General features: G+C 49.3%; 1 protein-coding gene across 1 annotated transcript in view; it reads left to right on the top strand.

The window, feature by feature from the left end:
- LOC125940114 (phospholipid-transporting ATPase ABCA3-like) overlaps positions 1-17,030 on the top strand; it is a 42,704-nt gene extending 25,674 nt beyond the window's left edge. Inside the window, exons 3-4 of the mRNA XM_049655801.1 lie at positions 2,080-2,293; positions 16,645-17,030. Coding sequence (XP_049511758.1) covers positions 2,080-2,293; positions 16,645-16,926 — 496 coding nt within the window. The 3' untranslated portion in view covers positions 16,927-17,030. The remainder of the gene's footprint in view (positions 1-2,079; positions 2,294-16,644) is intronic.
- The last annotated feature ends 4,743 nt before the right edge of the window (positions 17,031-21,773 follow it).

Raw genomic sequence — 21,773 nt, 5'->3', positions numbered from 1 at the left:
TACGCAGGATGGTATTCTTTGTTTCGCACTAACTAGTGCACTAACGAGCAGTATTTTTTCCAGAACATCTTTCTAACAGGTGGTTGTCTTATCGTTTAAATACTCTACAATTTTCAAAAAGGAAAGAACATGGCGGGCGTTCCAGAATACCGTGTACTCATGCAAGATCAGCGTTGGCGAAGTGGTTTTCGGCATCCATCCTTGTGTCGTAGGTCACGCATTCTCTTGTCAAATCGAATCATTCTTTAAAGTAAAATTTGCTGTCTCTACGTGCACTTAATGCAGAATTCTGAGGCAGGCTTCTTTTCTAGCCTTTAAACTCTACCATGAAGCGTTATTTTCCTCCTGAGGCAAAGATACTCTTCTATTGGTCATTACTGGGTGATATGGTACTAAATCCCGTTTTACGATTTATTGAATAGGGAAAGCCTATTTTTGCCTGACTGGCAAATATACCGGTTTTGTCCTCTCCAAACATTAAATTGAACCCTCCAGGAACATGTGCCCATACATTTCCATTTCGGAATCTCAGGCTCCCATCCCATTTGCATTTCATTTGCTTGACAGTTTCCACCAATCCATTTCCAGTCCATTCCGATGGTTTGAACATCTCGAATGATTCCCGAAACATTCCAACTAAAGTCTTGCCACCCCGTCGCTCTGATTGGCGTTGGCAGGATTAAAGTATGCGTGTGATTGTAGCCTAATATCCATCGAGCGAGTAGGACTTCCCGTAGGTATCATTTTCCACGTCCACCTAGCACATGACATTGTATAACGACACCAAAGATCCCAGGAGAAGGCCACGTAAGCGAATATGCATCGTAATGCGGAGGCAGCTGTCATGAAACTATATTATACGATGCGATGGAGAAGAAACGTATGCAAGAGGCGCATGCATATGCAAGCGTACCTCTTGTACACGAAAGTTTTATCGACGGTGTCACGTGTATAAGAGGTAAACACGGGCTGCACTCTGAATCTATTCAATGAAAAATTGTATTTGTTATGATGATCGACACGAAAAAATGTTACAAAATTCGTGGCCACGCCAGAGTGGTTGTCACCCTTGTTTTTACCATTTTTTTCAGTTGTTATGAAGTTGCAAGCAAGGCAATATAGAAAAAAAACAGGCAAGTTTGCACTCGGTCGAGCAAAGCTTAGGCACAACGAAGCTTTCTGGATACTACTGCTAGGTATGAACTTGGTTGCTGCTATGTCTTAACTTGGTTTAACCTAACTACGCATGTAGGAAGGTATTCTCGAGCGATAATTTTTGAAGGTACCTTCCCTTTCTCGACATTTCGCGTGACTAGCGCTGGACGCGTGGACGCCTAGGAGCGACAGCGGTCCTGGCATGCCACAAACGCAGGCAGGCTAACCAAGTTTCGTACAATGCCAAGAACGCTGTCGCTTGACGACGCCGAACGCGGTGGCGACATTTCGCGTGACTAGCGCTGGACGCGTCGGCGCCTACGAGCGACAGCGTTCCTGGCATGCCACAAACGCAGGCAGGCTAACCAAGGTTGGCGCCGTGCCAAGAACGCTGCTGCTTGCTGACGCCGAACGCGTTGGAGGCTAGCCGCTCAATATCAATCGGCCAGCTTCGATGTGTCTTGAGCTTTGCGCAGCCTAGTGCAAGCTTTCACCTTTTTTTCTCTCCTGGCTCAGCGCACCGCGGAGCGATGAGAGGCAGGGGTCGGGAAGGCAGGGAGCTGGCGGGGAGGAGACCGCGTGCGCACGCTCGGGGTCTCCTCCTCCCCCTCCTCCGGGTCCATGGCTTCCACGACTACGCACCACAAATTACCGCTGGCTTAAACAGCTTCGCTGTTAAAAAACAAGTGATTGCGTACTACTGGTTAGTGCATCGGGCTGCTGGGCTAGGAGACCGATTTTCGATGCCGCCATCGAGCACGTAATTATTATAAGAAAGCTATGCGGCAAAGCAGCAGCAGCCATTGTTGGAAAAATCTGGCTCGATTCCCCAAAAAAAGCTTCGCTTTGAAAACATAACTTCTTTTCATTCGAACGTAGTTGCCTACGTAACACTGTGCTCCCTACGACTTTGAATACACGCAGCATGGATGAGTGCGAGTTTTCCTGCGACCGCGCCACGATCATGGTCCAAGGCCGCATGATGTGCCTGGGCACTATCCAACACCTGCGGGAAAAGTTTGGCCAAGGCTACCGACTCGAGCTCTTGCTGAAGCATACTGCTGTAGCCAGCACTCAAATGCTGAAAAAGGCAGTTGAGCACCTCTTCACCGGAATTCAACTTAAAGATGACCACCAGGTACGGCGGTCTTATTCTTTCATTTTTACGAAAGAAAGGGTACGTTTAGCTGACACGTATCGGCTCGGTTTTTAAGGTTCTGCATGGGTACCCAGAAGCGATGAGGTATAGGATATATATATATATATATATATATATATTGTGGGCGTTTATTACGCACGTCTTCTTCATCTGTATATTATCATCATCATCCTACGTTGCGCGATCCTCATCTTCAGTTATGTGTGATCATCATCATCGGGTGTGTGCTTTTGCTGGTTCGCTGCCGAGTACTCGGGCCGAATAAACGTCGTGCCAACAGAGACGTCATAAGTGGTGGAGTTGCTCTTCGATCCTCAGTCCTCTGCCCGCTCAGTCTACCCCCTGGAGCTACGTTCAGGCCGCCGCTTGGGCCCACTGTCCGCTAGCATGTCTGAGGACGCACCACCTTCCACTTCTACCGCTACCGTTCTGACACCACCAGCCACCCCTTACATCCTCAGCAGCCACCAGCGTGACCCCCATCTCTTCGCTGGTCTTCGTGAAGAAGATGTGGAGGACTGGCTCGACGACTACGAGCGAGTCAGTTCCGCTAATCGTTGGGACGACCTTAACAAGCTCCGCCACGTCTCCTTCTACCTGACGGGTGTGGCGAAGACATGGTTCTTCAACCACGAGATCGACTTTACTGACTGGGCTGCCTTCAAGCAGCGGCTGCGCCAAGTATTTGGTACACCGGCCGTTCGTTCTACCATCGCAAAGAAAACCCTCGATACTCGCCAACAACAGCCAGGCGAGTCTTACACATCGTACATAGAGGATGTTCTTGCGCTTTGCCGCCGTATGAGTTCATCTATGCCAGAGTCAGACAAAGTGCGCCACATTCTGAAAGGCATTAGATCAGTCGCCTTCAATGCCCTTGCCATTAAGAACCCCGCTACAATCGCTGACGTTGTTACAACGTGTCAGCGCCTGGACGAACTCGAGTCTGTTCGCCTTCAGCCGGACGTTGGTGACTATTCTTCTACGGCGGACCCACATCTGCGTGTCGTGATACGAGCAATGATACGCGAAGAATTACAGTCAATGGGCTTGTCGTCACCATCCGTGTGCCCCAGCGCGCCTTCTAGCGCAGCCTTGCGTGACATCATCAGGGATGAACTGGCGTCCTTGACCTGCTCCACGCGCGTGCAACCCTCCGTCTCTCGTCCCCTGCCAACGTACGCGGAAGTTGCTGCCACGCCTCCAGGCAACGTCAACTCCACGGTGCCGCTGCGCACGTACGCGTCGGTTGCTGCCGCGCCTCCAGTAAACATTTCGTCGATGCCGCCCGAGCTTTCATCAGCCCATTTGACTGCACTGACTCCCGGATCACCTAGCCCCCTGTACTATCCGCCATGGCGTCCGTCACGTCCCACGTGCTATTACTGCGGCTATCGCGGCCATATTTCACGTTTCTGCCGCAAGCGCCAGCAGGACGAGCGTCGGGGATACGACATCTCCGAACGCAACTTTTCCGGTGGAGTCTCTTCCCAACGCCGGCGTTTCTCTTCACCTCCGCTCCGCTCTACTTCTCCGCCCGCATCGACTGAAGACCGAAGCACTTACCGTTCAGCCAGACGCCGCTCCCCTTCGCCGTTCCGCCGCTCCACGTCACCACTACGGCCCGTCTCCCTCAACTCTAACATTCGTCCGGAAAACTAAGCGATGCAGTTTTTGGAGGACAAACTGCATACGACACCAGGACTGATATTCCTCCAGCGCGCCCGTCCAATATGCTCTCGGTGTTTGTCCAAGGAGTGCCCGTCGATGCTTTGGTGGACACAGGTGCGACAATTTCTGTTATTCACGCTGATTTATGTTCCCGTCTCAGAAAAGTCACGACGCCATACGATGGACCGACGCTAGTTGCAGCCCAAGGAGACCCTGTTCGACCTTCCGCTCTTTGCACTGCCCGTGTCCTGATCGATGATATCCTGCACCATATACAATTAGCTGTGCTGTCCCCGTGCGCTCATCAACTTATTTTAGGGTGGGATTTTCTCTCTTCTGCTTCCGCGGCTATTTGTTGTGGCCAACGCGTCGTCCATCTTACGGACACCGACTACTTACTTGGGGAAGACAGGTACACGCCGTTGCGCCTGCTCGCTGCGGAAGATACCGAACTGCCTCCCGGCCGACAGCGCATTATTACCATTATGTCGACCGATATCGACCATGGTGACGTCTTGGTCTTGCCCTCTTCCCGTTGCCTTCATAAAGGCATCGCTTTTGCGCCAGGTGTGGTTCGATTTTACAATGGCTCGGCGCTTGTCACCGCCACGAACGCGACATCGGAGAAAATTCTCCTTCCGCAAAGCACCACAGTGGCTTGCGCGGCCGACCCAGGGCCTGTATGCGTCGTGCCCCTTACGACTATGTCTTCCAAAGACCCTTCTACTTGTGCTACTGCTTCTCCCTCCGCCTTACTGCAGCCATCAGCAGTGACTTGCCACCTTCACATATGCAGCAGCTGCTTGCTTTGTTGAACAAACACGCAAATTTATTTGATGTCCATTCGTCGACTCTGGGCCAAACCACAGCTGCAGCGCATCGCATTCAGACAGACGAAGCGTCGATAGTGCGCCGACGCCCGTACCGCGTGTCCCTAGCCGAGCGGAAAATCATAGAAGAAAATGTCGCGGACATGTTACAACAGAAGGTCATCCGGCCCTCAGCTAGCCCTTGGTCATCTCCGGTTGTTTTGGTGCGAAAAAAAGACGGTTCCGTGCGTTTTTGCGTCGATTACCGGGCCCTCAATAAGATCACTCGAAAGGACGTATACCCTATGCCTCGCATTGACGACGCCCTTGATTCACTACAAGGTGCAGAATACTTTTCGAGCCTCGATCTGCGTTCTGGCTATTGGCAAATTCCCATGCACGAAGACGATAAAGAAAAAACAGCGTTTGCCACCCCTGATGGACTTTACGAATTCAACGTCATGCCTTTCGGGCTATGCAATGCACCTGCGACTTTTGAACGCATGATTGATACCGTGCTGCGTGGCCTGAAATGGAAAACTTGCCTCTGCTACCTGGATGACATTGTCGTCTTTTCATCCACATTTCCTCAGCACCTGCAACGCTTAGATGAAGTTCTGACGTGCCTTGCCGACGCTGGTCTTCAGCTCAACACGAAGAAATGCCATTTCGCCAGCAGATCTATTAAGGTCCTGGGGCATGTCGTGAGCAAGGAGGGCATACGTCCTGACCCTGACAAGATTGCTGCGGTCCTTCGCTTCCCTCGCCCAGAAAAGCCTAAAGACTTGCGAAGCTTCCTTGGCCTCGCTTCTTATTTCCGTCGCTTTATACGGAACTTTGCCTCCATCGCTGCGCCACTACACAAACTACTTGCTTCCGGTGTACCCTTTCACTGGTCTCAAGATTGTGAAGCAGCCTTTGGCATGTTGAAGGGCGCCCTCACGTCTGAACCTGTGCTTTGCCATTTTGATGAGACTGCACCGACTCTCTTGCACACAGACGCTAGCGGCCACGGCATCGGTGCCATTCTTCTGCAACGCAACAACTCTTCGCACGAGAGAGTCGTTGCATACGCCAGCCGCGTACTCACCGATGCCGAGAAGAACTATACAATAACTGAGCAGGAGTGCCTGGCGATTGTTTGGTCCGTACAGAAGTTTCGTCCCTATTTGCACGGGCGTCATTTTACAATTGTTACGGACCACCACGCATTATGCTGGCTCTCCACTCTCAAGAACTTGACTGGACGGCTGGGTCGCTGGGTTCTCCGCCTGCAAGAATATGACTTTGACATTATTCATAAGTCAGGCAAAAAACACCAAGATGCTGACGCTCTTTCTCGTTGCCCGCTTCCTGCGCACCCACTTGACACCTCGGCAACTGCGTCGCAAAGCAGCTCTTCGGATGTCACTTCTGCGCCGGTTTCCTCTCTAGCCACCATAGACCGCCTTTCTCCGGACGACGATCAAACATTTGCATTTCGCCAAAGGGCTGACCCATATTGTCGGCGTATGATAGACCACCTCTCTGGCGCTTCTCGCCCACCTAACGCGCGGCTTCGACGCCAACTCGCACAATTCAAGCTGAACAATCACGTGCTGTATCGGCGCATTTACCACCTTGACGGTCAACGCTGGGTGCCCGTTCTACCACGCTCTCTTCGAGCCCATGTCCTCAGAGCATTCCACGATGACATGACTGCTGGCCATCTCGGTTTCCACAAAACCTACGATCGCATTCGAAGCCGTTACTATTGGCCTGGCCTTTCTACTAGTGTGGCGAGATACGTCGGTTCCTGTTCTCCGTGTCAGCGTCGCAAACTCCCAACCTCTGCTCCTGCCGGCGAATTACTGCCTATTCCGTGTCCTGACGCACCATTTGAGGTTGTTGGTATCGACCTTTACGGGCCCCTTCCTGTTACTGCAGCTGGAAATCGGTGGATAGTGACCGCCATCGACCACCTGACGCGCTACGCTGAGACAACATCAGTGATCACTGGCTCAGCTTCGGAGGTTGCCGACTTCGTCCTTCAAGCTATAATTCTGCGCCATGGTGCTCCTCGAGTACTGCTCAGCGACCGTGGAAAGGTCTTTCTCTCGCAACTTTTAAACGAAGTCCTGCGCGCCTCTGGTACCACCCACAAAACAGCGTCGAGTTACCATCCACAGACTAACGGCTTGACAGAGCGATTTCATCGCACGCTTGCCGACATGATCGCCGTATATATTCAGCCTGATCACAAGAATTGGGACAAGCTTCTACCGTTCGTCACTTTCGCCTACAACACGGCCGTTCAGCGTACCACCGGCTACTCGCCATTTTACTTAGTTTACGGACGGTCGCCTACTTCCCTTCTAGACGTTTCTTTCTTCGATGCTCCTGTCAATCCATCTGCATCGTCTAGCGAAGAATTCCTTTCACGACTCGCCCAGTGTCGCCAGCGTGCTCGCGTCAACACGGCGGCCAGGCAACACGACCGGAAGATCATTTATGACACCCTCCATCGCGTTGTGTCCTTCCGACCTGGTGACGAAATACTTCTATTGACGCCCCTTCGCACGCCTGGTTTGTGCGACAAGTTCCAGCCGCGTTTCATCGGGCCCTACATCGTCCTGGAGCAGACATCACCCGTCAATTATCGCGTGACTCCTGTTGTCGCCGCCACAGACCGCCGTTGTCGCAGCACCGAGGTCGTTCATGTCTCCCGCATGAAACCGTTCACGCGGCGGTCTTCGTCGCCTTGACTTGCGGCCAGGATGGCCGCTTCCACGTGGGGGGGAAATTAGTGTGGGCGTTTATTACGCACGTCTTCTTCATCTGTATATTATCATCATCATCCTACGTTGCGCGATCCTCATCTTCAGTTATGTGTGATCATCATCATCGGGTGTGTGCTTTTGCTGGTTCGCTGCCGAGTACTCGGGCCGAATAAACGTCGTGCCAACAGAGACGTCATAATATATATATATATATATATATATATATATATATATTGTGAGCATTATTCATACGCTTCATATTCTCATCTGTACATTCTCATCATCACCGTTTTGGGGCCTGGTAGCGGGGCTCTCCCTCGGGAGAATAAAGGAGAGTCTGACTGCCTAAACCTTGTCTCACAAGTGGTGGAGTCTGCTGTCCGGTTCCTTCGCCCTCTCGCTGCCGGTCTCTCTCCAGCTTCACTTACGCTACATCCCTGGAGCTCCGCTCGGGTCGCCGCCTCTACCAACTACACTCGACCATGTCTCAAGACCAGCAGGCCACTACCGCGACATCCACCTTGCCTGCTCCGGCGGGAACCCCTGCTTGGACGGTCACCACCCCTCAGAAGGATCCACCGGTGTTTGCTGGACTTCCCGGTGAAGACGTTGAAGACTGGTTGGAGCTATACGAGCGCGTGAGTGACTTTAACCACTGGAACGAATCTGAAAAACTTAGGCACGTCGCCTTCTACCTCACCGGCGTCGCAAGAACTTGGTTTTCTAACCACGAGCTCGATTTCGTCAACTGGAGCACGTTTAAGCACCACCTACGCCAGATTTTCGCGAACTCTTCTGTCCGCTCAGATATTGCCCAGAAGAAGCTTGCTGAGCGTATCCAGCGCTCGGGCGAGTCGTACACTTCGTACATAGAGGACGTGCTCACCCTCTGCCGCCGCGTGAACACCTCGATGCCAGAGCGTGACCGTGTACGCCACCTGCTCAAGGGTATTGGGACTCTGGCATTTAATGCTCTTGTCGTGCTGAACCCCACTACCATCGCTGACGTCATCAGTACGTGTCAGCGCCTAGATGAGCTTAATATGCTTCGCTTACACCCTGACACTTCTGATTTCAAGGCGTTCAACGACAGCGAACTACGTGCCCTCATTCGCTCCATCATCCGTGAGGAACTGCACGCCCACGCATCGTCTACCCCTCCTGAGGTCCATATGTCTACTCCTGGTGCCGGCCTCCGCCATATCGTGAGGGAAGAGATAGCTGCCGTGACCTGTCCACAAGTCTCGAGCCCGCAACCCATCCCTACGCCCACTTACGCCCAGGTTGCCTCTATAGTGCCACCCTCCCGGCAGCCACCACAGCAGGCACCTACGCCAACTTATGCTCAGGTTGCCTCCCTGGTGCCACCCTTGCAGCAGCCACCACAGCAGCCGCCTGCAATGCACGGGTCCCTGAATCCCATCACTGCGCGACCACCACCTCATGAATCTTACAACGCATGGAGCCCACCTCGACCTGTTTGCTACTATTGCGGCATCCGTGGCCACATTTCAAGGTTTTGCCGACGCCGTCAGCAAGATGAAAGGCGTGGCTATGACGGGTTTGAGAGGGATGAGTTTTCTGGCCCGATCCCACAACGGCGGCGTTCTTACTACGATTATTATCCGCGACGTTCCCCATCTCCCCAGGAATTCAACGCTGCCGGTTCATTGCGTTTCTCGCGCCGTCGCTCTCCATCACCGATGCGGCGCTCCTCTTCCCCTCTTCGACCGGCTACTTCGTCCTCCGATCACCGCCCGGAAAACTAAATTGTGCAGCTTCAGGAGGGAAAGCTGCATCCATTGGACAACGTGAAACTCCTCCGATGCGCCCGTCAAATGTACTTGTGGTGTTTGTTGAAGGTATACGGACTGAAGCCTTGGTTGACACGGGTGCATCGCTTTCGGTTATTAGTACTGACTTGTGTTCTCGATTGCGAAAAGTGAAGACACCATATAATGGCCCTCCCCTTCGTTGTGCTAATGCAGTTCTTGTTCAGCCTTCCGGTGTTTGCACTGCACGTGTTTTCATTGATGGTATCCTTCACCACATTCAGTTTGCCGTGCTATCTTCGTGTACCTACGCCATGATTTTGGGATGGGACTTCCTGTCCTCAGCGTCAGCTTTCATCTCTTGTCGCCAGCGCACTATTCATATGACAGACACTGAATCTTCGTTCGCTGTCGATGCTCACACACTACGTTTCGGTCACGTCTACCGATTGTTTAATTCCCGCGGGCAATGAGCATATCTTAACGCTGACTTCCGACACTATTGTTAATGGTGATGTGTTTCTTGCACCCAGCAGTCACTGCATCTCTGGTGGGCTTAGCATTACTCCTAGCCTGGTGCGTTTTCAGGACGGTAGAACGTTCGTCGCTGTTCATAACCCTACTTCTTCGCCAGTTGTGCTCTCCCAGGGCACCACTGTGTCTTGCTTTACTGACACCGAACCTCTTTCGCTAGTACCTCTTCACACCGAATCACCACCTTTGTCTACCACTACTGATGATCATGCTGCTGCCACTGCTCTAAAGGACGCGATAAATCCCGATTTGACTGCTGCCCAGAAAGAAGACCTTTTGGCCCTACTGCAAAAACACAGCGCCTTATTTGACGTTAACTCCAAACTTCTGGGACGCACTTCTGTCGCAGTGCATCGCATTGAAACCGAAGGCAGTTCTATTGTACGCCGCCGCCCGTATCGCGTGTCTTCCGTAGAGCGGAAAATCATTGCGGACAACGTTGACGACATGCTTAAACGAGACATCATTCGGCCATCGTCCAGTTCTTGGTCGTCTCCTGTTGTGTTGGTCCGCAAGAAAGACGGCTCTGTACGATTTTGCGTCGATTATCGAGCACTTAATAAGATCACGCGCAAAGACGTATATCCGATGCCAAGAATCGACGATGCCATTGACTCCCTCCAGGGCGCTGAATATTTCTCAAGTCTAGACCTGCGATCTGGGTACTGGCAAATACCCATGGACGAAGCGGACAAGAGCAAGACAGCCTTTGCAACGCCTGATGGGCTTTACGAATTCAACGTCATGCCCTTCGGTTTATGTAATGCTCCTGCAACATTTGAACGCATGATCGATACAGTTTTACGCGGCCTTAAGTGGAAGACCTGTCTGTGTTATTTAGATGACATAGTTATTTTTTCTACAACTTTTCGTCAGCATCTTGAGCGTTTGGACGAAGTTTTCACATGCATTTCCAACGCTGGACTCCAACTCAACACAAAAAAATGCCATTTTGCCCGACAGAACATCAAAGTGTTGGGGCACCTTATCAGTAAAGATGGCGTTCGACCAGATCCCGACAAGGTTGCTGCCGTGCTTCGCTTCCCTCGCCCCGAAAATCAAAAACAATTAAGAAGCTTCTTGGGCCTGGCATCCTACTTCCGCCGCTTCATCAGTCATTTTGCTGCTATGGCATCGCCGCTGCACAAGTTGCTGACGTCGGGCACTGCTCTCACTTGGACAGACGACTGCGAGCTTTCTTTCCAAGCCCTCAAGCAAGCCTTGACATCCGACCCCGTCCTGAGTCACTTCGATGAGAACGCACCAACTTGTTTGCACACCGACGCTAGTGGCCATGGGATCGGTGCTGTCCTTCTACAGCGTGATACCACTACACGAGAGAGAGTCGTTGCTTATGCCAGTCGCGCATTAACGGCTGCCGAAAAGAACTACTCGATAACAGAACAGGAATGCCTTGCAGTAGTTTGGGCCATACAAAAGTTTCGACCATATCTTTATGGACGCCACTTCACAGTCATAACCGACCACCATGCCTTATGCTGGTTGTCGTCAATGAAAAATTTGTCTGGACGCCTTGGTCGCTGGGTGGTCCGATTACAAGAGTACGATTTCGACGTTGTCTACAAGTCTGGAAAAAAGCATCAAGATGCCGACGCTTTGTCTCGCTGCCCCCTGCCACTATTATCTTCGAGCACGTCTCTCCATTGCTCACCACTTGATAATGCGACTAAGTCTCCACTTACGTTATTACCTCTAGCGGTTACTGACACGCCATCTTCTAATCGCGGAACTCAGTTCGCCTCGTGTCAACGTTCTGATCCCTACTGCAGCAGCATCATCCAACGCCTCTGCGGTACTATTTCTGCACCAAATGCCCGATTACGTCGACAACTGCGACTATTTAAGCTCGACAACGACGTGTTGCACCGCTACATTTACAACACCGACGGCCACCGCTGGGTACCTGTTCTTCCACGTTCGATGCGCACGCAAATCCTTGAAGCCTTTCACGACGACCCATCCGCTGGCCACCTGGGTTTCCACAAAACATACCACCGCGTTAGGAGCCGTTTCTTTTGGCCGGGCATGTCTACCTTTGTGGCCAAGTACGTCGCTTCTTGCGTCCAGTGTCAACGGCGGAAACGACCGACTTCACCTCCTGCTGGCCTTTTGCAGCCCATCCCATGTCCCGAGACACCTTTTGCCATCGTTGGAATTGACCTGGTCGGACCTCTACCCATGACGCCAGCAGGTTATCGATGGATCGTGACAGCTGTCGACCACCTCACACGGTACGCAGAGACCGCACCTCTACGCTCTAGTTCCGCCTCAGACGTTGCCGGCTTCTTTCTGGATGCCATTGTGCTGCGTCATGGTGCACCTCGTGTACTGTTGAGTGATCGCGGCAAGAGTTTCATGTCAACAATGATCGAAGAAGTACTCAGAGCATGTGGCACAGTTCATAAGACGACATCCGCGTACCACCCCCAGACAAATGGCTTAACAGAGCGATTTCATCGCACGTTAACAGATATGATAGCAATGTATATCGGGCCAAGCCACGACAACTGGGACAAACTTTTACCTTTTGTGACGTTTGCTCACAACACTGCCATCCAGCGGACTACAGGGTACTCTCCCTTCTACCTCGTTTACGGCCGTTCGCCGACATTCACCATCGACGCCGCTTTCTTATCTGCCCCAACTAACACCTCGGCCAGTATACCAGAACAGTTCGTCTCGCGACTTGACGAATGTCGTGACCGTGCTCGCTTCAACACAGAAGTCAGTCAACTCGACCGCAAGCAACGTTACGACATCTCTCGTCGCGACGTCTCCTATCGTCCTGGAGATGAAGTGCTCCTTTGGACGCCCACTCGTACACCCGGTTTGTGTGAGAAGTTTGAATCGCGCTTTCTTGGCCCCTACATTATTAATGAACAAACATCCCCAGTGAACTATCGCGTTACTCCCATCGAGGTTTCTTCCGACCATCGTTATCGTGGTTCAGAGATCGTTCACGTTTCGCGTCTCAAACGATTCGTTCGGCGCCTCCCTCCTGGCTGAGTCGCGGCCTGGCTGGCCGCTTGCGCGCGCGGGGAAATTAGTGTGAGCATTATTCATACGCTTCATATTCTCATCTGTACATTCTCATCATCACCGTTTTGGGGCCTGGTAGCGGGGCTCTCGCTCGGGAGAATAAAGGAGAGTCTGACTGCCTAAACCTTGTCTCACAAGATATATATATATATATATATATATATATATATATATATATATATATATATATTACCGCCAGCATACCGAGAACGAAAAGGCGCCCGCCGCATCATAGCTGTGTTCCTAAAAACTGTCACAACAAAAGCGTCAGGCAAGGCACCGTAAGGAAACGCTGCGCCGCACGTGCCCAGGCCACGTGCTGACAGACCACCGGCGGCTTGCGCTCGAGAATCGGAAGAATGGCACGTGACTGGCAGCGACGAAGAAGAGAACGACGTTCTAAGAAGCGACGCTCGAAGGGCCTCTGACTGAGGTTTGAGTCGCTTGAGTTAACGGGCACAGGTTCGCCCTGAATAAACCAGCTGTGGTTGTAACTGTTGGTTACATTTCTGGTGGAGGTGCGGGTTGAATTATGAAGCAAGCCGGCAAAGAGCTCCTGCTTCACACCGCGTATTAGGTGCTGCAATTTCCTGTCCTCGGTCATGTTCGGGTTGGCTCGGCAGAAGATGTGGGAAATGTCTTTAATGTACATGGGCACACTTTCATTGCTTCTTTGATTGCTCGCCTGAAGAGCAGCTTCTGCCCTCTCTCTGCGGTCCGTGCTCGGGTAAGTAGCGAGCAGCTCTCGTCGGAAGCCATCCCACGACGAGAACGATGCTTCGTGGTTTTGAAAGCACGTGCGTGCAGATTCCTCCAGTGCGAAGCACACATAACTGAGCTTCCTCGTTTCGTCCCAGCCGTCGCATCTGGCGACACGCTCGAAGTTTCCGAGCCAGTCCTCGGGTTCCTCCAGCCAGTCCTCGGTGTCCTCGAGCCAGCCCTCGGCGTCCTCGTCCTCAGCGTCCTCGTCCTCAGCGTCCTCGAATCCTCGGCGTCCTCGAATTTTGGCGTCCGGGGTGAGTCTACGTCGTGAGGCGAAGTCACTTGAGTAGCCATAGCACTGGCACATATGCTGACCGCCGCCGCTGCTCTGGGTGAATCGGCGAGAGGACCAGACTAGGGGGCCTCACCTCGTATGCGACGAATTGTGCGTTGATAGACCGGTAATAATTCCGTTCACTGCAAACGTCAGTCATTCGGGCTAGCTTCCATGACGTGTGTGGGGCTTGGAATCATACCCAGCACTCCCACCGAAAATGTTACCAACCGTTATGACATCTTCTAAGAAACCTGGTTTATTCAGGGCGAACCAGTGCCCGTTAACTCAAGAGAATCAACCCTCAATCAAAGGTCCTTCGAGCACCGCTTCTTAGAACGTCGTTCTCTTCTTCGTCGCCTCCTGTCACGTGCTATTCATCGGCTTCTCGAGCACAAGCCGCCGGTGATCTGTCAGCACGTGGCCAGAGCACGTGAGGCGCAGCGTTTCTTTATGGGTCCCTGCCTGACGCTTGTGTTGTGGCGGTTCTTAGGAACACAGCAATGATGCAGCGGGCGTCTTTTTGTTATCGATATGCTGGCGGCATACCGGACACATTGTCAGTGCTGAAGGCGTCCGCCCTGATCCCGAAAAGATCCCGGCAGTTGAAAGTTACCTAAGCCACGAGAAAAAAAAAACTACCAAGCGTTTCCTCGGACTATGTGTATACTACAGGTGTCTACTTCAGGCTAACACTTCCAGGGTTAGTTCCAGTTGTAAGACACAAATACCCATAAACTGGATGGGAAAACGACGCCGCGGTAGCTGAATCGCGAGAGCATCTCACGCGTAATGCGAATATGTGGGTTCGTTCCCCACCTGCGGCCAGTTGTTTCTTCATCCATTTGCATTTTCATTAATTTATCATTTCTTTATATCAATTAATAAGTACAAGTAATTTCCCCTATGTTGTCCTTGGTGTCATTGTTTGTTGGCTTCTTATGATTCATAAAAATCGGGCTTCTCGGTTCCCTTTGTTCTCGTTCATTACATAACGAGGGCTCGAATCCGGCAACATTGACGCCTTCAGGTAGCATATGTGCGTTTATTGACCAGTTGCCCTGACCCAAAAAGATCACGTACTCGTGACGCCTGCGGCAGAAAGAATGTTCCACATCCGCCGCCAAGCTTTGGGAGTGGTGGCACTGGCTAACACTCCCAGGTTTAGCTCTAGTTGTAAGACGCAAATACCCCAGAAAGTGGATAGGAAAACGGCGTCGCGTAGCTCAATGGGGAGAGCATCACACGCGTAATGCGAAGACGTGGGTTCGTTCCCCAACTGCGGCCAGTTGTTTTTTTGCATCCATTTTCATTTTCAATAATTTATCGTTTTTTATATCCATTAGTAAGTGCAAGTAATTCCCCCTATGTTGTCCTTGTTGTCATTGGTTGTTGGCTTCTGATGATTAATAAAAATTGGACCCCTCGGTTCCCTTTGTTCTCGTTCATATACATACATACATATATATATATATATATATATATATATAGTTTTCCGCACTTATGTGGTACGCAAATCTTGCGTCTACGCGTTCGGACTGCAATAGGCAACGTGCGTGATAGCCACAACTGCGACAATTGTGATAACGATAGTGGTGACAGTGTTATTGTTACATTTATTGCAGCAATGTTACCGATAGCATAAACCACACTTATTGAAAACAGTGGCGAGTATTTCTACGTGAGCGTTGCCGCCACTGTGTCGCACACATCGCTCTATTCAAATCTTCTCTAGAGAGCCAATGTTCAAAATCCTCTTAGAAAATGGGGTCACTGCTCAGAATGCCAGTCGGACATAGGGCACAACGAAATCTGTAACAGTACCGCCTAGCTTGGCTTGTGCCTGGTATGGCGGCATATCCTCGAACTAGGCACAATTGTCGTAAAATACTACAAAATTTAGGCGGATGCGGTAGGCATCAATGCTGTACACGTGCACTTTACACAAGACGCAAACAGAGTGCATAAAACATCTATGGGCACTTTTAAAATGTAATTTCTTGGAGTACTTTTGCTGGAACTCACTTTTTTTCCGCATAATTTTTTGAATTTGTATTTGTGAGGTTTCTTAACATTCCAATAAATGTTGAGCACCTTTTCAAACAAAAAGAAATTTTACAGCCTAATGGTTGGTTACTGCGAATGCTAGCCAAATGTGATCTTGGTAAAATTATAATTAAAGGTATAAAGAATACTTGCGAAAGAATAGCTTGTTGAATTCAATCGCAGATATAAAAGCTGCCATTACATATTGTAAGTTGCGTCATCGGTAAAAGGTTACCTGTTTGCTTACCTAAACAAAACTTATCTTATAATTACTGAAAAATGTCTCTTTATTCGCGTTTTCTTGCTCACTCCGACTGGAGTCCTCGGTTGTTCATGTCCAGAATTCGTAATATTCCTTTTTCTTTACAAAGAATATCGGGTAATACTGAAGTTTAAACGCAAAATTCCAGGCTGATAAAATAGGTTAAATGTAAGACTAAAGGGATTAGGTTTAACTCACATTTCCAATCATCCCATATGATAAACGGTCAAATTATAAATTTCTACATAGGATCCAGTATGTTTCGTGGAGTATCATTATGTATGGGGGATTTGGGAAATATGTTGCGTTTTTTTGGTATAGATGGCACAAATTTCCCATTATAACGTCTAGTGCTCTCATCGCATGTTGTTTTTCACCCAGAACCTGCTCAGCTATCACCTGGCAGATAGAATACCTTGGAGCAAGCTGTTCACCAAGATCGAGAAGCTCCAGAAAGACTTCGAGCTCGAGCACGTTCTCGTCGGAGAGAACACTCTGCAAGATATATTCTTGAACTTCGCCAAAGTGCAAGAAGGGCTTCGCATTCCAGTAGCTGTGCTCAGCCCTGCCGCCGCCGCAAAGGAGAGCGCAACGGCGACTACAACGCGGAGCGGAACGGTGACAGGAACGGCGACCGTAGAAGAGAGCGCGAAGCTGGTTTGAACTGTGTCACGGTGACCGCCACGGCAGAGCAGCTCCCTGGCGTGGAGCATAAAACTGACTCTGTGGTTTCCGGAAGACGCTCCGCCTGGCAAGAAATAAAGGTCTTCCTGACATCAAATGCTGAGCGCTTGGTGATTTCTTTCTCTCTTTATGAACACAGTTCGACGCCAGACTGGGACACTCTTCTCGAGGTCAAAAGGGTCATATTTAAGCAGTAAAGCCACATTCGTAGCGTATCCTGACGATTACGCTCCTAAACAATGTTCGCACAATTCTCTATCTTTGGAGCGTGCAGCACGAGACATATAGTCCGCGGCAGCCAATATATCGCGAAATGAAAACACGTATACAGATGCGCTGAAATTTCGCATTAGGGAGTATCGTAATCGTCAGTGATTTTGTCACAGACGAAGGTGCAAGGAGAAAAGTACGTCACAGGTAGACCATCATTATGTTTGATTTTGATGTACTGTGTTCAATATGTCGTTTCTACAAGGGAATACTTGCAATGTGCACACCGAGGCATTCATAAACTCATACTGATTCAAGTGAGGAGTTGTTATGGTGCTAATAAGAAAAAGAGACTTGACTGAGTGAGATTCTCGTGAATTTACACCTTGAGGTGTTAACATGCATGTGCCAGCGGGAGCACCTGGTTGTGACGTTCTCTAGATCTTATTGTAATGTCACCATATCAGAATCATTAGTTATCTTCCAGTGAATTGCGAAATAGTCGGCAAATCAACAGAACTAGTTGATTTGATTATGTAGGTCGTTAATATTAGGTAAATGAGGAACAGTTAGGAGAAGTAAAGGCTCCAATACAGAGCTTTGTGGTACACTCCATTATATCGTACCTCTGAAGAGTCATTGTCAGTGATAGCTAACAATTGGGTACTAATATAAAGAAATCTACACGTCCATCTCAATATTAAATGATGAATATTTAAAAGGCTGAGCTTATAGATAAGTAGTGATTTCCTTTGTCAAAGGCCTAAGAAAAGTAAAAAAAATGCAACCCTTCACAAAATCCCGAGTCCGAAATCACATGCAAGAAATTATTAAATGCTATCGGTTGTGTTTCACAAGGACAAGATTTACGAAACTCGTGTTGATAACAACTAAAAAAGTGGTTTCATTCAAGGAAATATGCACGGCGAGTGAAAATGATATGTTCAAAAAAGTCGCACTTTCGCCCGAAAGGCGGAGCACAGAGTGTGATAGCAAATTAGTAGACAGCTATACGCAGTAAGGATAGTAGTTTTATCGGCATTAGTTTCTAATTTAACAAGCATGGTTTCAGCGCACACAGACAAACATGAGCACATCACGCTCGAATTACCGACGACACTCGTTATCAAAATGCTGGCCTGAGGAAGCGCGACAGCAGCAGCGAATGAAGTAGCGTTCGTGCTGTTATCGCTTAAATGCAAACATAGCGGCGAGAACACAGCACGCACAAATGTATGAGCAGTCGGCGCGCCTAGACACAACCGCCAACGCAGATCGGTTCCAAGATAAAGCCTTCGCGGCCACGCCCGGTCGTGCAATACGCTTTCGCTGCCAGAATAGAACGCCGCCCGCCCCCTCCCTCACCTCCCCGCGGAGCCTTTCGCGTGAAGGAAGACGGCGCGCTTCCTCCCCACTTTTCTCCCTTGCGCGTGCGAGGTTGAGCCGGGATCATAGGCTCCTCTCACACGCTTTCACGCGCACATAAAGCATGCGGCGCTAGGTGACGGTGCTCTTACACTAGACATCATACGGAAAATAATGGCGACGCTGATGGCGACGGAAAAATGCACCGGGAGTGTCCTTATAAATGCCATCGCAATAAAGGTTTTACAAATATCGAGGTTATTGAAGTATGTCTGTTTCCAATGGGTTATATGAGTTCCCCCATTTTACAAGCGGGATTACCTAACAAGTATTCCGGTCAATGTGTAGGGCACTGTCGTTAAGCGATCTAGTAAAAATAAAACTGTAAGTACGGTGTAGCTGTATTCTGCAATGCTTTGGAGAAACTTGGAATAATACCGTCAATGCGACAGGATAATGAGCACTTTATTTTGGAAATCCTGGCTCAAGATACCTGATGGGTAGAGCGGAATGGGATCCATGGCGAGAAAGTTTACGGATGAAAAAGCGGGATAGTCACTGATATTTGATGTGTAGAAGGATTGGACAAACGTGCGGGTCAGCCGGGTAGCGCAAAGAGAATTCGCAACTTGATCTACTGAATCGTTTACGAGGATTATAGTATTGTCTTTGGTACATTTATTTATTTATTTATTAATTTATTTAGTTATTTATTTATTTATTTATTTATTTATTTATTTATTTATTTATTTATTTATTTGGTAAACGGAGACGTCGTCATTCGCCCTCAAACAAACCGCGTCTTCATTCATGCATGAAAAGCACAGAGAACGCACCCACGTTTACACGGATGACTCTGTCTCCTCCTAAATTTCAGCTGGAGCAGTGGTAATTCCCGTGAAATCTGTCACCACCCAATTCAAGACGTCTCACATTAAATCATCGACGGCTGCAGAACTCGCAGCTGTCCGTGCTGCTCTAGAATTTATTGGTCCCAAATCATCACAGTCATGGTCCATCTTTTCTGACTCAAAGGCAGCTCTCCAGTGCCAGCTGTCCCCATTCAACCACGGACCTAACCCACAATTAGTCGCAGACATCAGACTACTTCACTATCACGCAACCGACAAGGGGCACATCATCTACCAGCGGATACCGGATCACTGCGGAATTTCGGGAAATCACAGTGCGGATGACGCTGCCCGATCGGCCCACGATGGTGCCCCTATTGTATCAATAGCACTGTCGAGAACAGACGCAGCCACAAAACTTCGTTCCCTCGCACGCGAACTTACGCAAACTATGTGGAACACCAGTGATTTCAACAACGCACGCCTCCACAGATTGGATCCACGTCTGCAACTCAGTATTCCACCAGGGTTACCACGAGCGGAAGCAACACTTCTGTGCCACCTGTGGCTCGGCGTGGCATTCACGAATGCCCATTCCTTCCGCATTTAAATGGTTGACAGCCCTGCTTGCGACAACTGTGACTGCGAGGAGACAATCAAGCGCCTCGTTTGTGACTGTCCCCGCTACAATGTGGCAAGAAAAGTTCTCGCGACTGCGCTTGAAAAACTGGACAATTCCCCCTCACAGAGGAAAAAGTTTCAGGACACATGTCTAGATGGGCTTCAGCACTCAAGGCCTTAAGGGCTCTGCTGAAGTTCTTAAGGGCTTGTGAATTGTGCGACCCGCTTTGAACGTTGTAGCGCGTAGGGTCGCGTTATTGCGCGAACTTTCTTACTTCAATTTTTCTTTATTTGTTTCTTCTATCACCTTTATTTCCCTTTACCCCTTTCCCCAGTACAGGGAAGCAAGCCGGTATTTGCACTGGGTAACCACCTTGTCTTTCTTTCCCTTTCTTTCTCTCTGTCTCTTCTTATTGTTCCCAGAAGCGTTTTAGGTTAATTCTTATCAATGACGGTAGGGTAGAGTTGAAGATGATAAACATAGACGGGTTTAGAGCGCTTCTATAAGCTTTGGCAGCGGGTGGTTATGCTAAACATTTGTCGGTGTTAGCGATCTTTTGGTGAAACAGAATATCTGCGCTTTGGTTGGAAAAATGTTTCAGATGGTTTCTGTACCAAGGGGCGTTAGAAGATTGAATTGTTACTCTAAGAGGAATATATTTTCTGTTGAGACGCATAACTGTAGTTTTCAAAGACAAACATGTTTCGTGAACTGATAATTCTACATGTGTCATAAAGAAGCCGTCAAACACAGCTGAAAGCTCAAAAGTAATAGCTTTCAAGCTAGCCTTTTTGTAGTCCCTTATATATTCCGTGTGTTTCTGTACATTTGTAGTGGGGATTGAAACAGTAAAGTGTAAGATGTCATGGTCGCTTAGGCTAGGCACGTGGGTCACTAGTGAATCATTATCAGGATGTGGCCAGAACCAAGTCAAGCAAGGCACATGTGACACGTGTTGGTTTGACAACTAGCGGTGGAAGGTTAAAATCTGAGCAAACGTTAAGAAATTCTGTAGCTTCTGCAGATGCCGGATTAGAAAAGGGACAGGAACGCGACTGGCCGATAGTAGAGAAATCAAAGCCTCTTAAAAAAACGTGGGTGAACCTGGAAATTGAACTATGGGTGTCAAGAATTTTTTTCGGCAGTATAACAATCCCAATTAGGCGGACGATAAGAGGCGCCTATAACTATTTTTTAAAACCAATAGATAGGTAGCACCGGAGTGATTCCCAATTAGCATCCACACTTCCAACGAACGATTAAAAACTAGAGTTATTAGCAAATGAGGCCCCAACGCATGTCCTATCAGCACGGTCTGGGCGATTCAAGGTAAATTTCCTGCTGCCCTGAAACAGCTCGCCTGTCTCTATTTTGTCAGCGATCCCGGTTTCCGTTAGTACAACAATGTCAGATACAGTATGGTTCATTAAATTGTTCAAACTACCATTTTTCAGAAAAACGCTCCGAGTGTTAGTAAATATGACGGTGCTGTTGACAAAGGGCCTGCAACCCTCGCGTGTGCCTACTTATTTCCCGCATAGGCATGTCTAGAACGGGTTGCTTTTGGGGACTTGGCGACAACATTGCTCGTTTGTCTGTCAGTATTAACTTCGATAACATAATTTTCGTTGGTGTCGAATATGTAGCACATTCCTTCCGGAAACAGTGTTTTTTAGCCTAATTGTAATTTAGTATTCAAGCCTCTGCCGAATTCCACAAGTTTCTTCTGGGCCTCACATCCCTATTGAAAAAACTGAACGAGAACGTATGAGAAATTT

This window comes from Dermacentor silvarum, chromosome 9 (genome assembly GCF_013339745.2).
Source record: "Dermacentor silvarum isolate Dsil-2018 chromosome 9, BIME_Dsil_1.4, whole genome shotgun sequence".
In the NCBI taxonomy this organism is placed as follows: Eukaryota; Metazoa; Arthropoda; class Arachnida; order Ixodida; family Ixodidae; genus Dermacentor; species Dermacentor silvarum.
The sequence above is the reverse complement of the archived record's forward strand: the minus strand, read 5'-3'. Positions and strand labels throughout refer to the sequence as shown.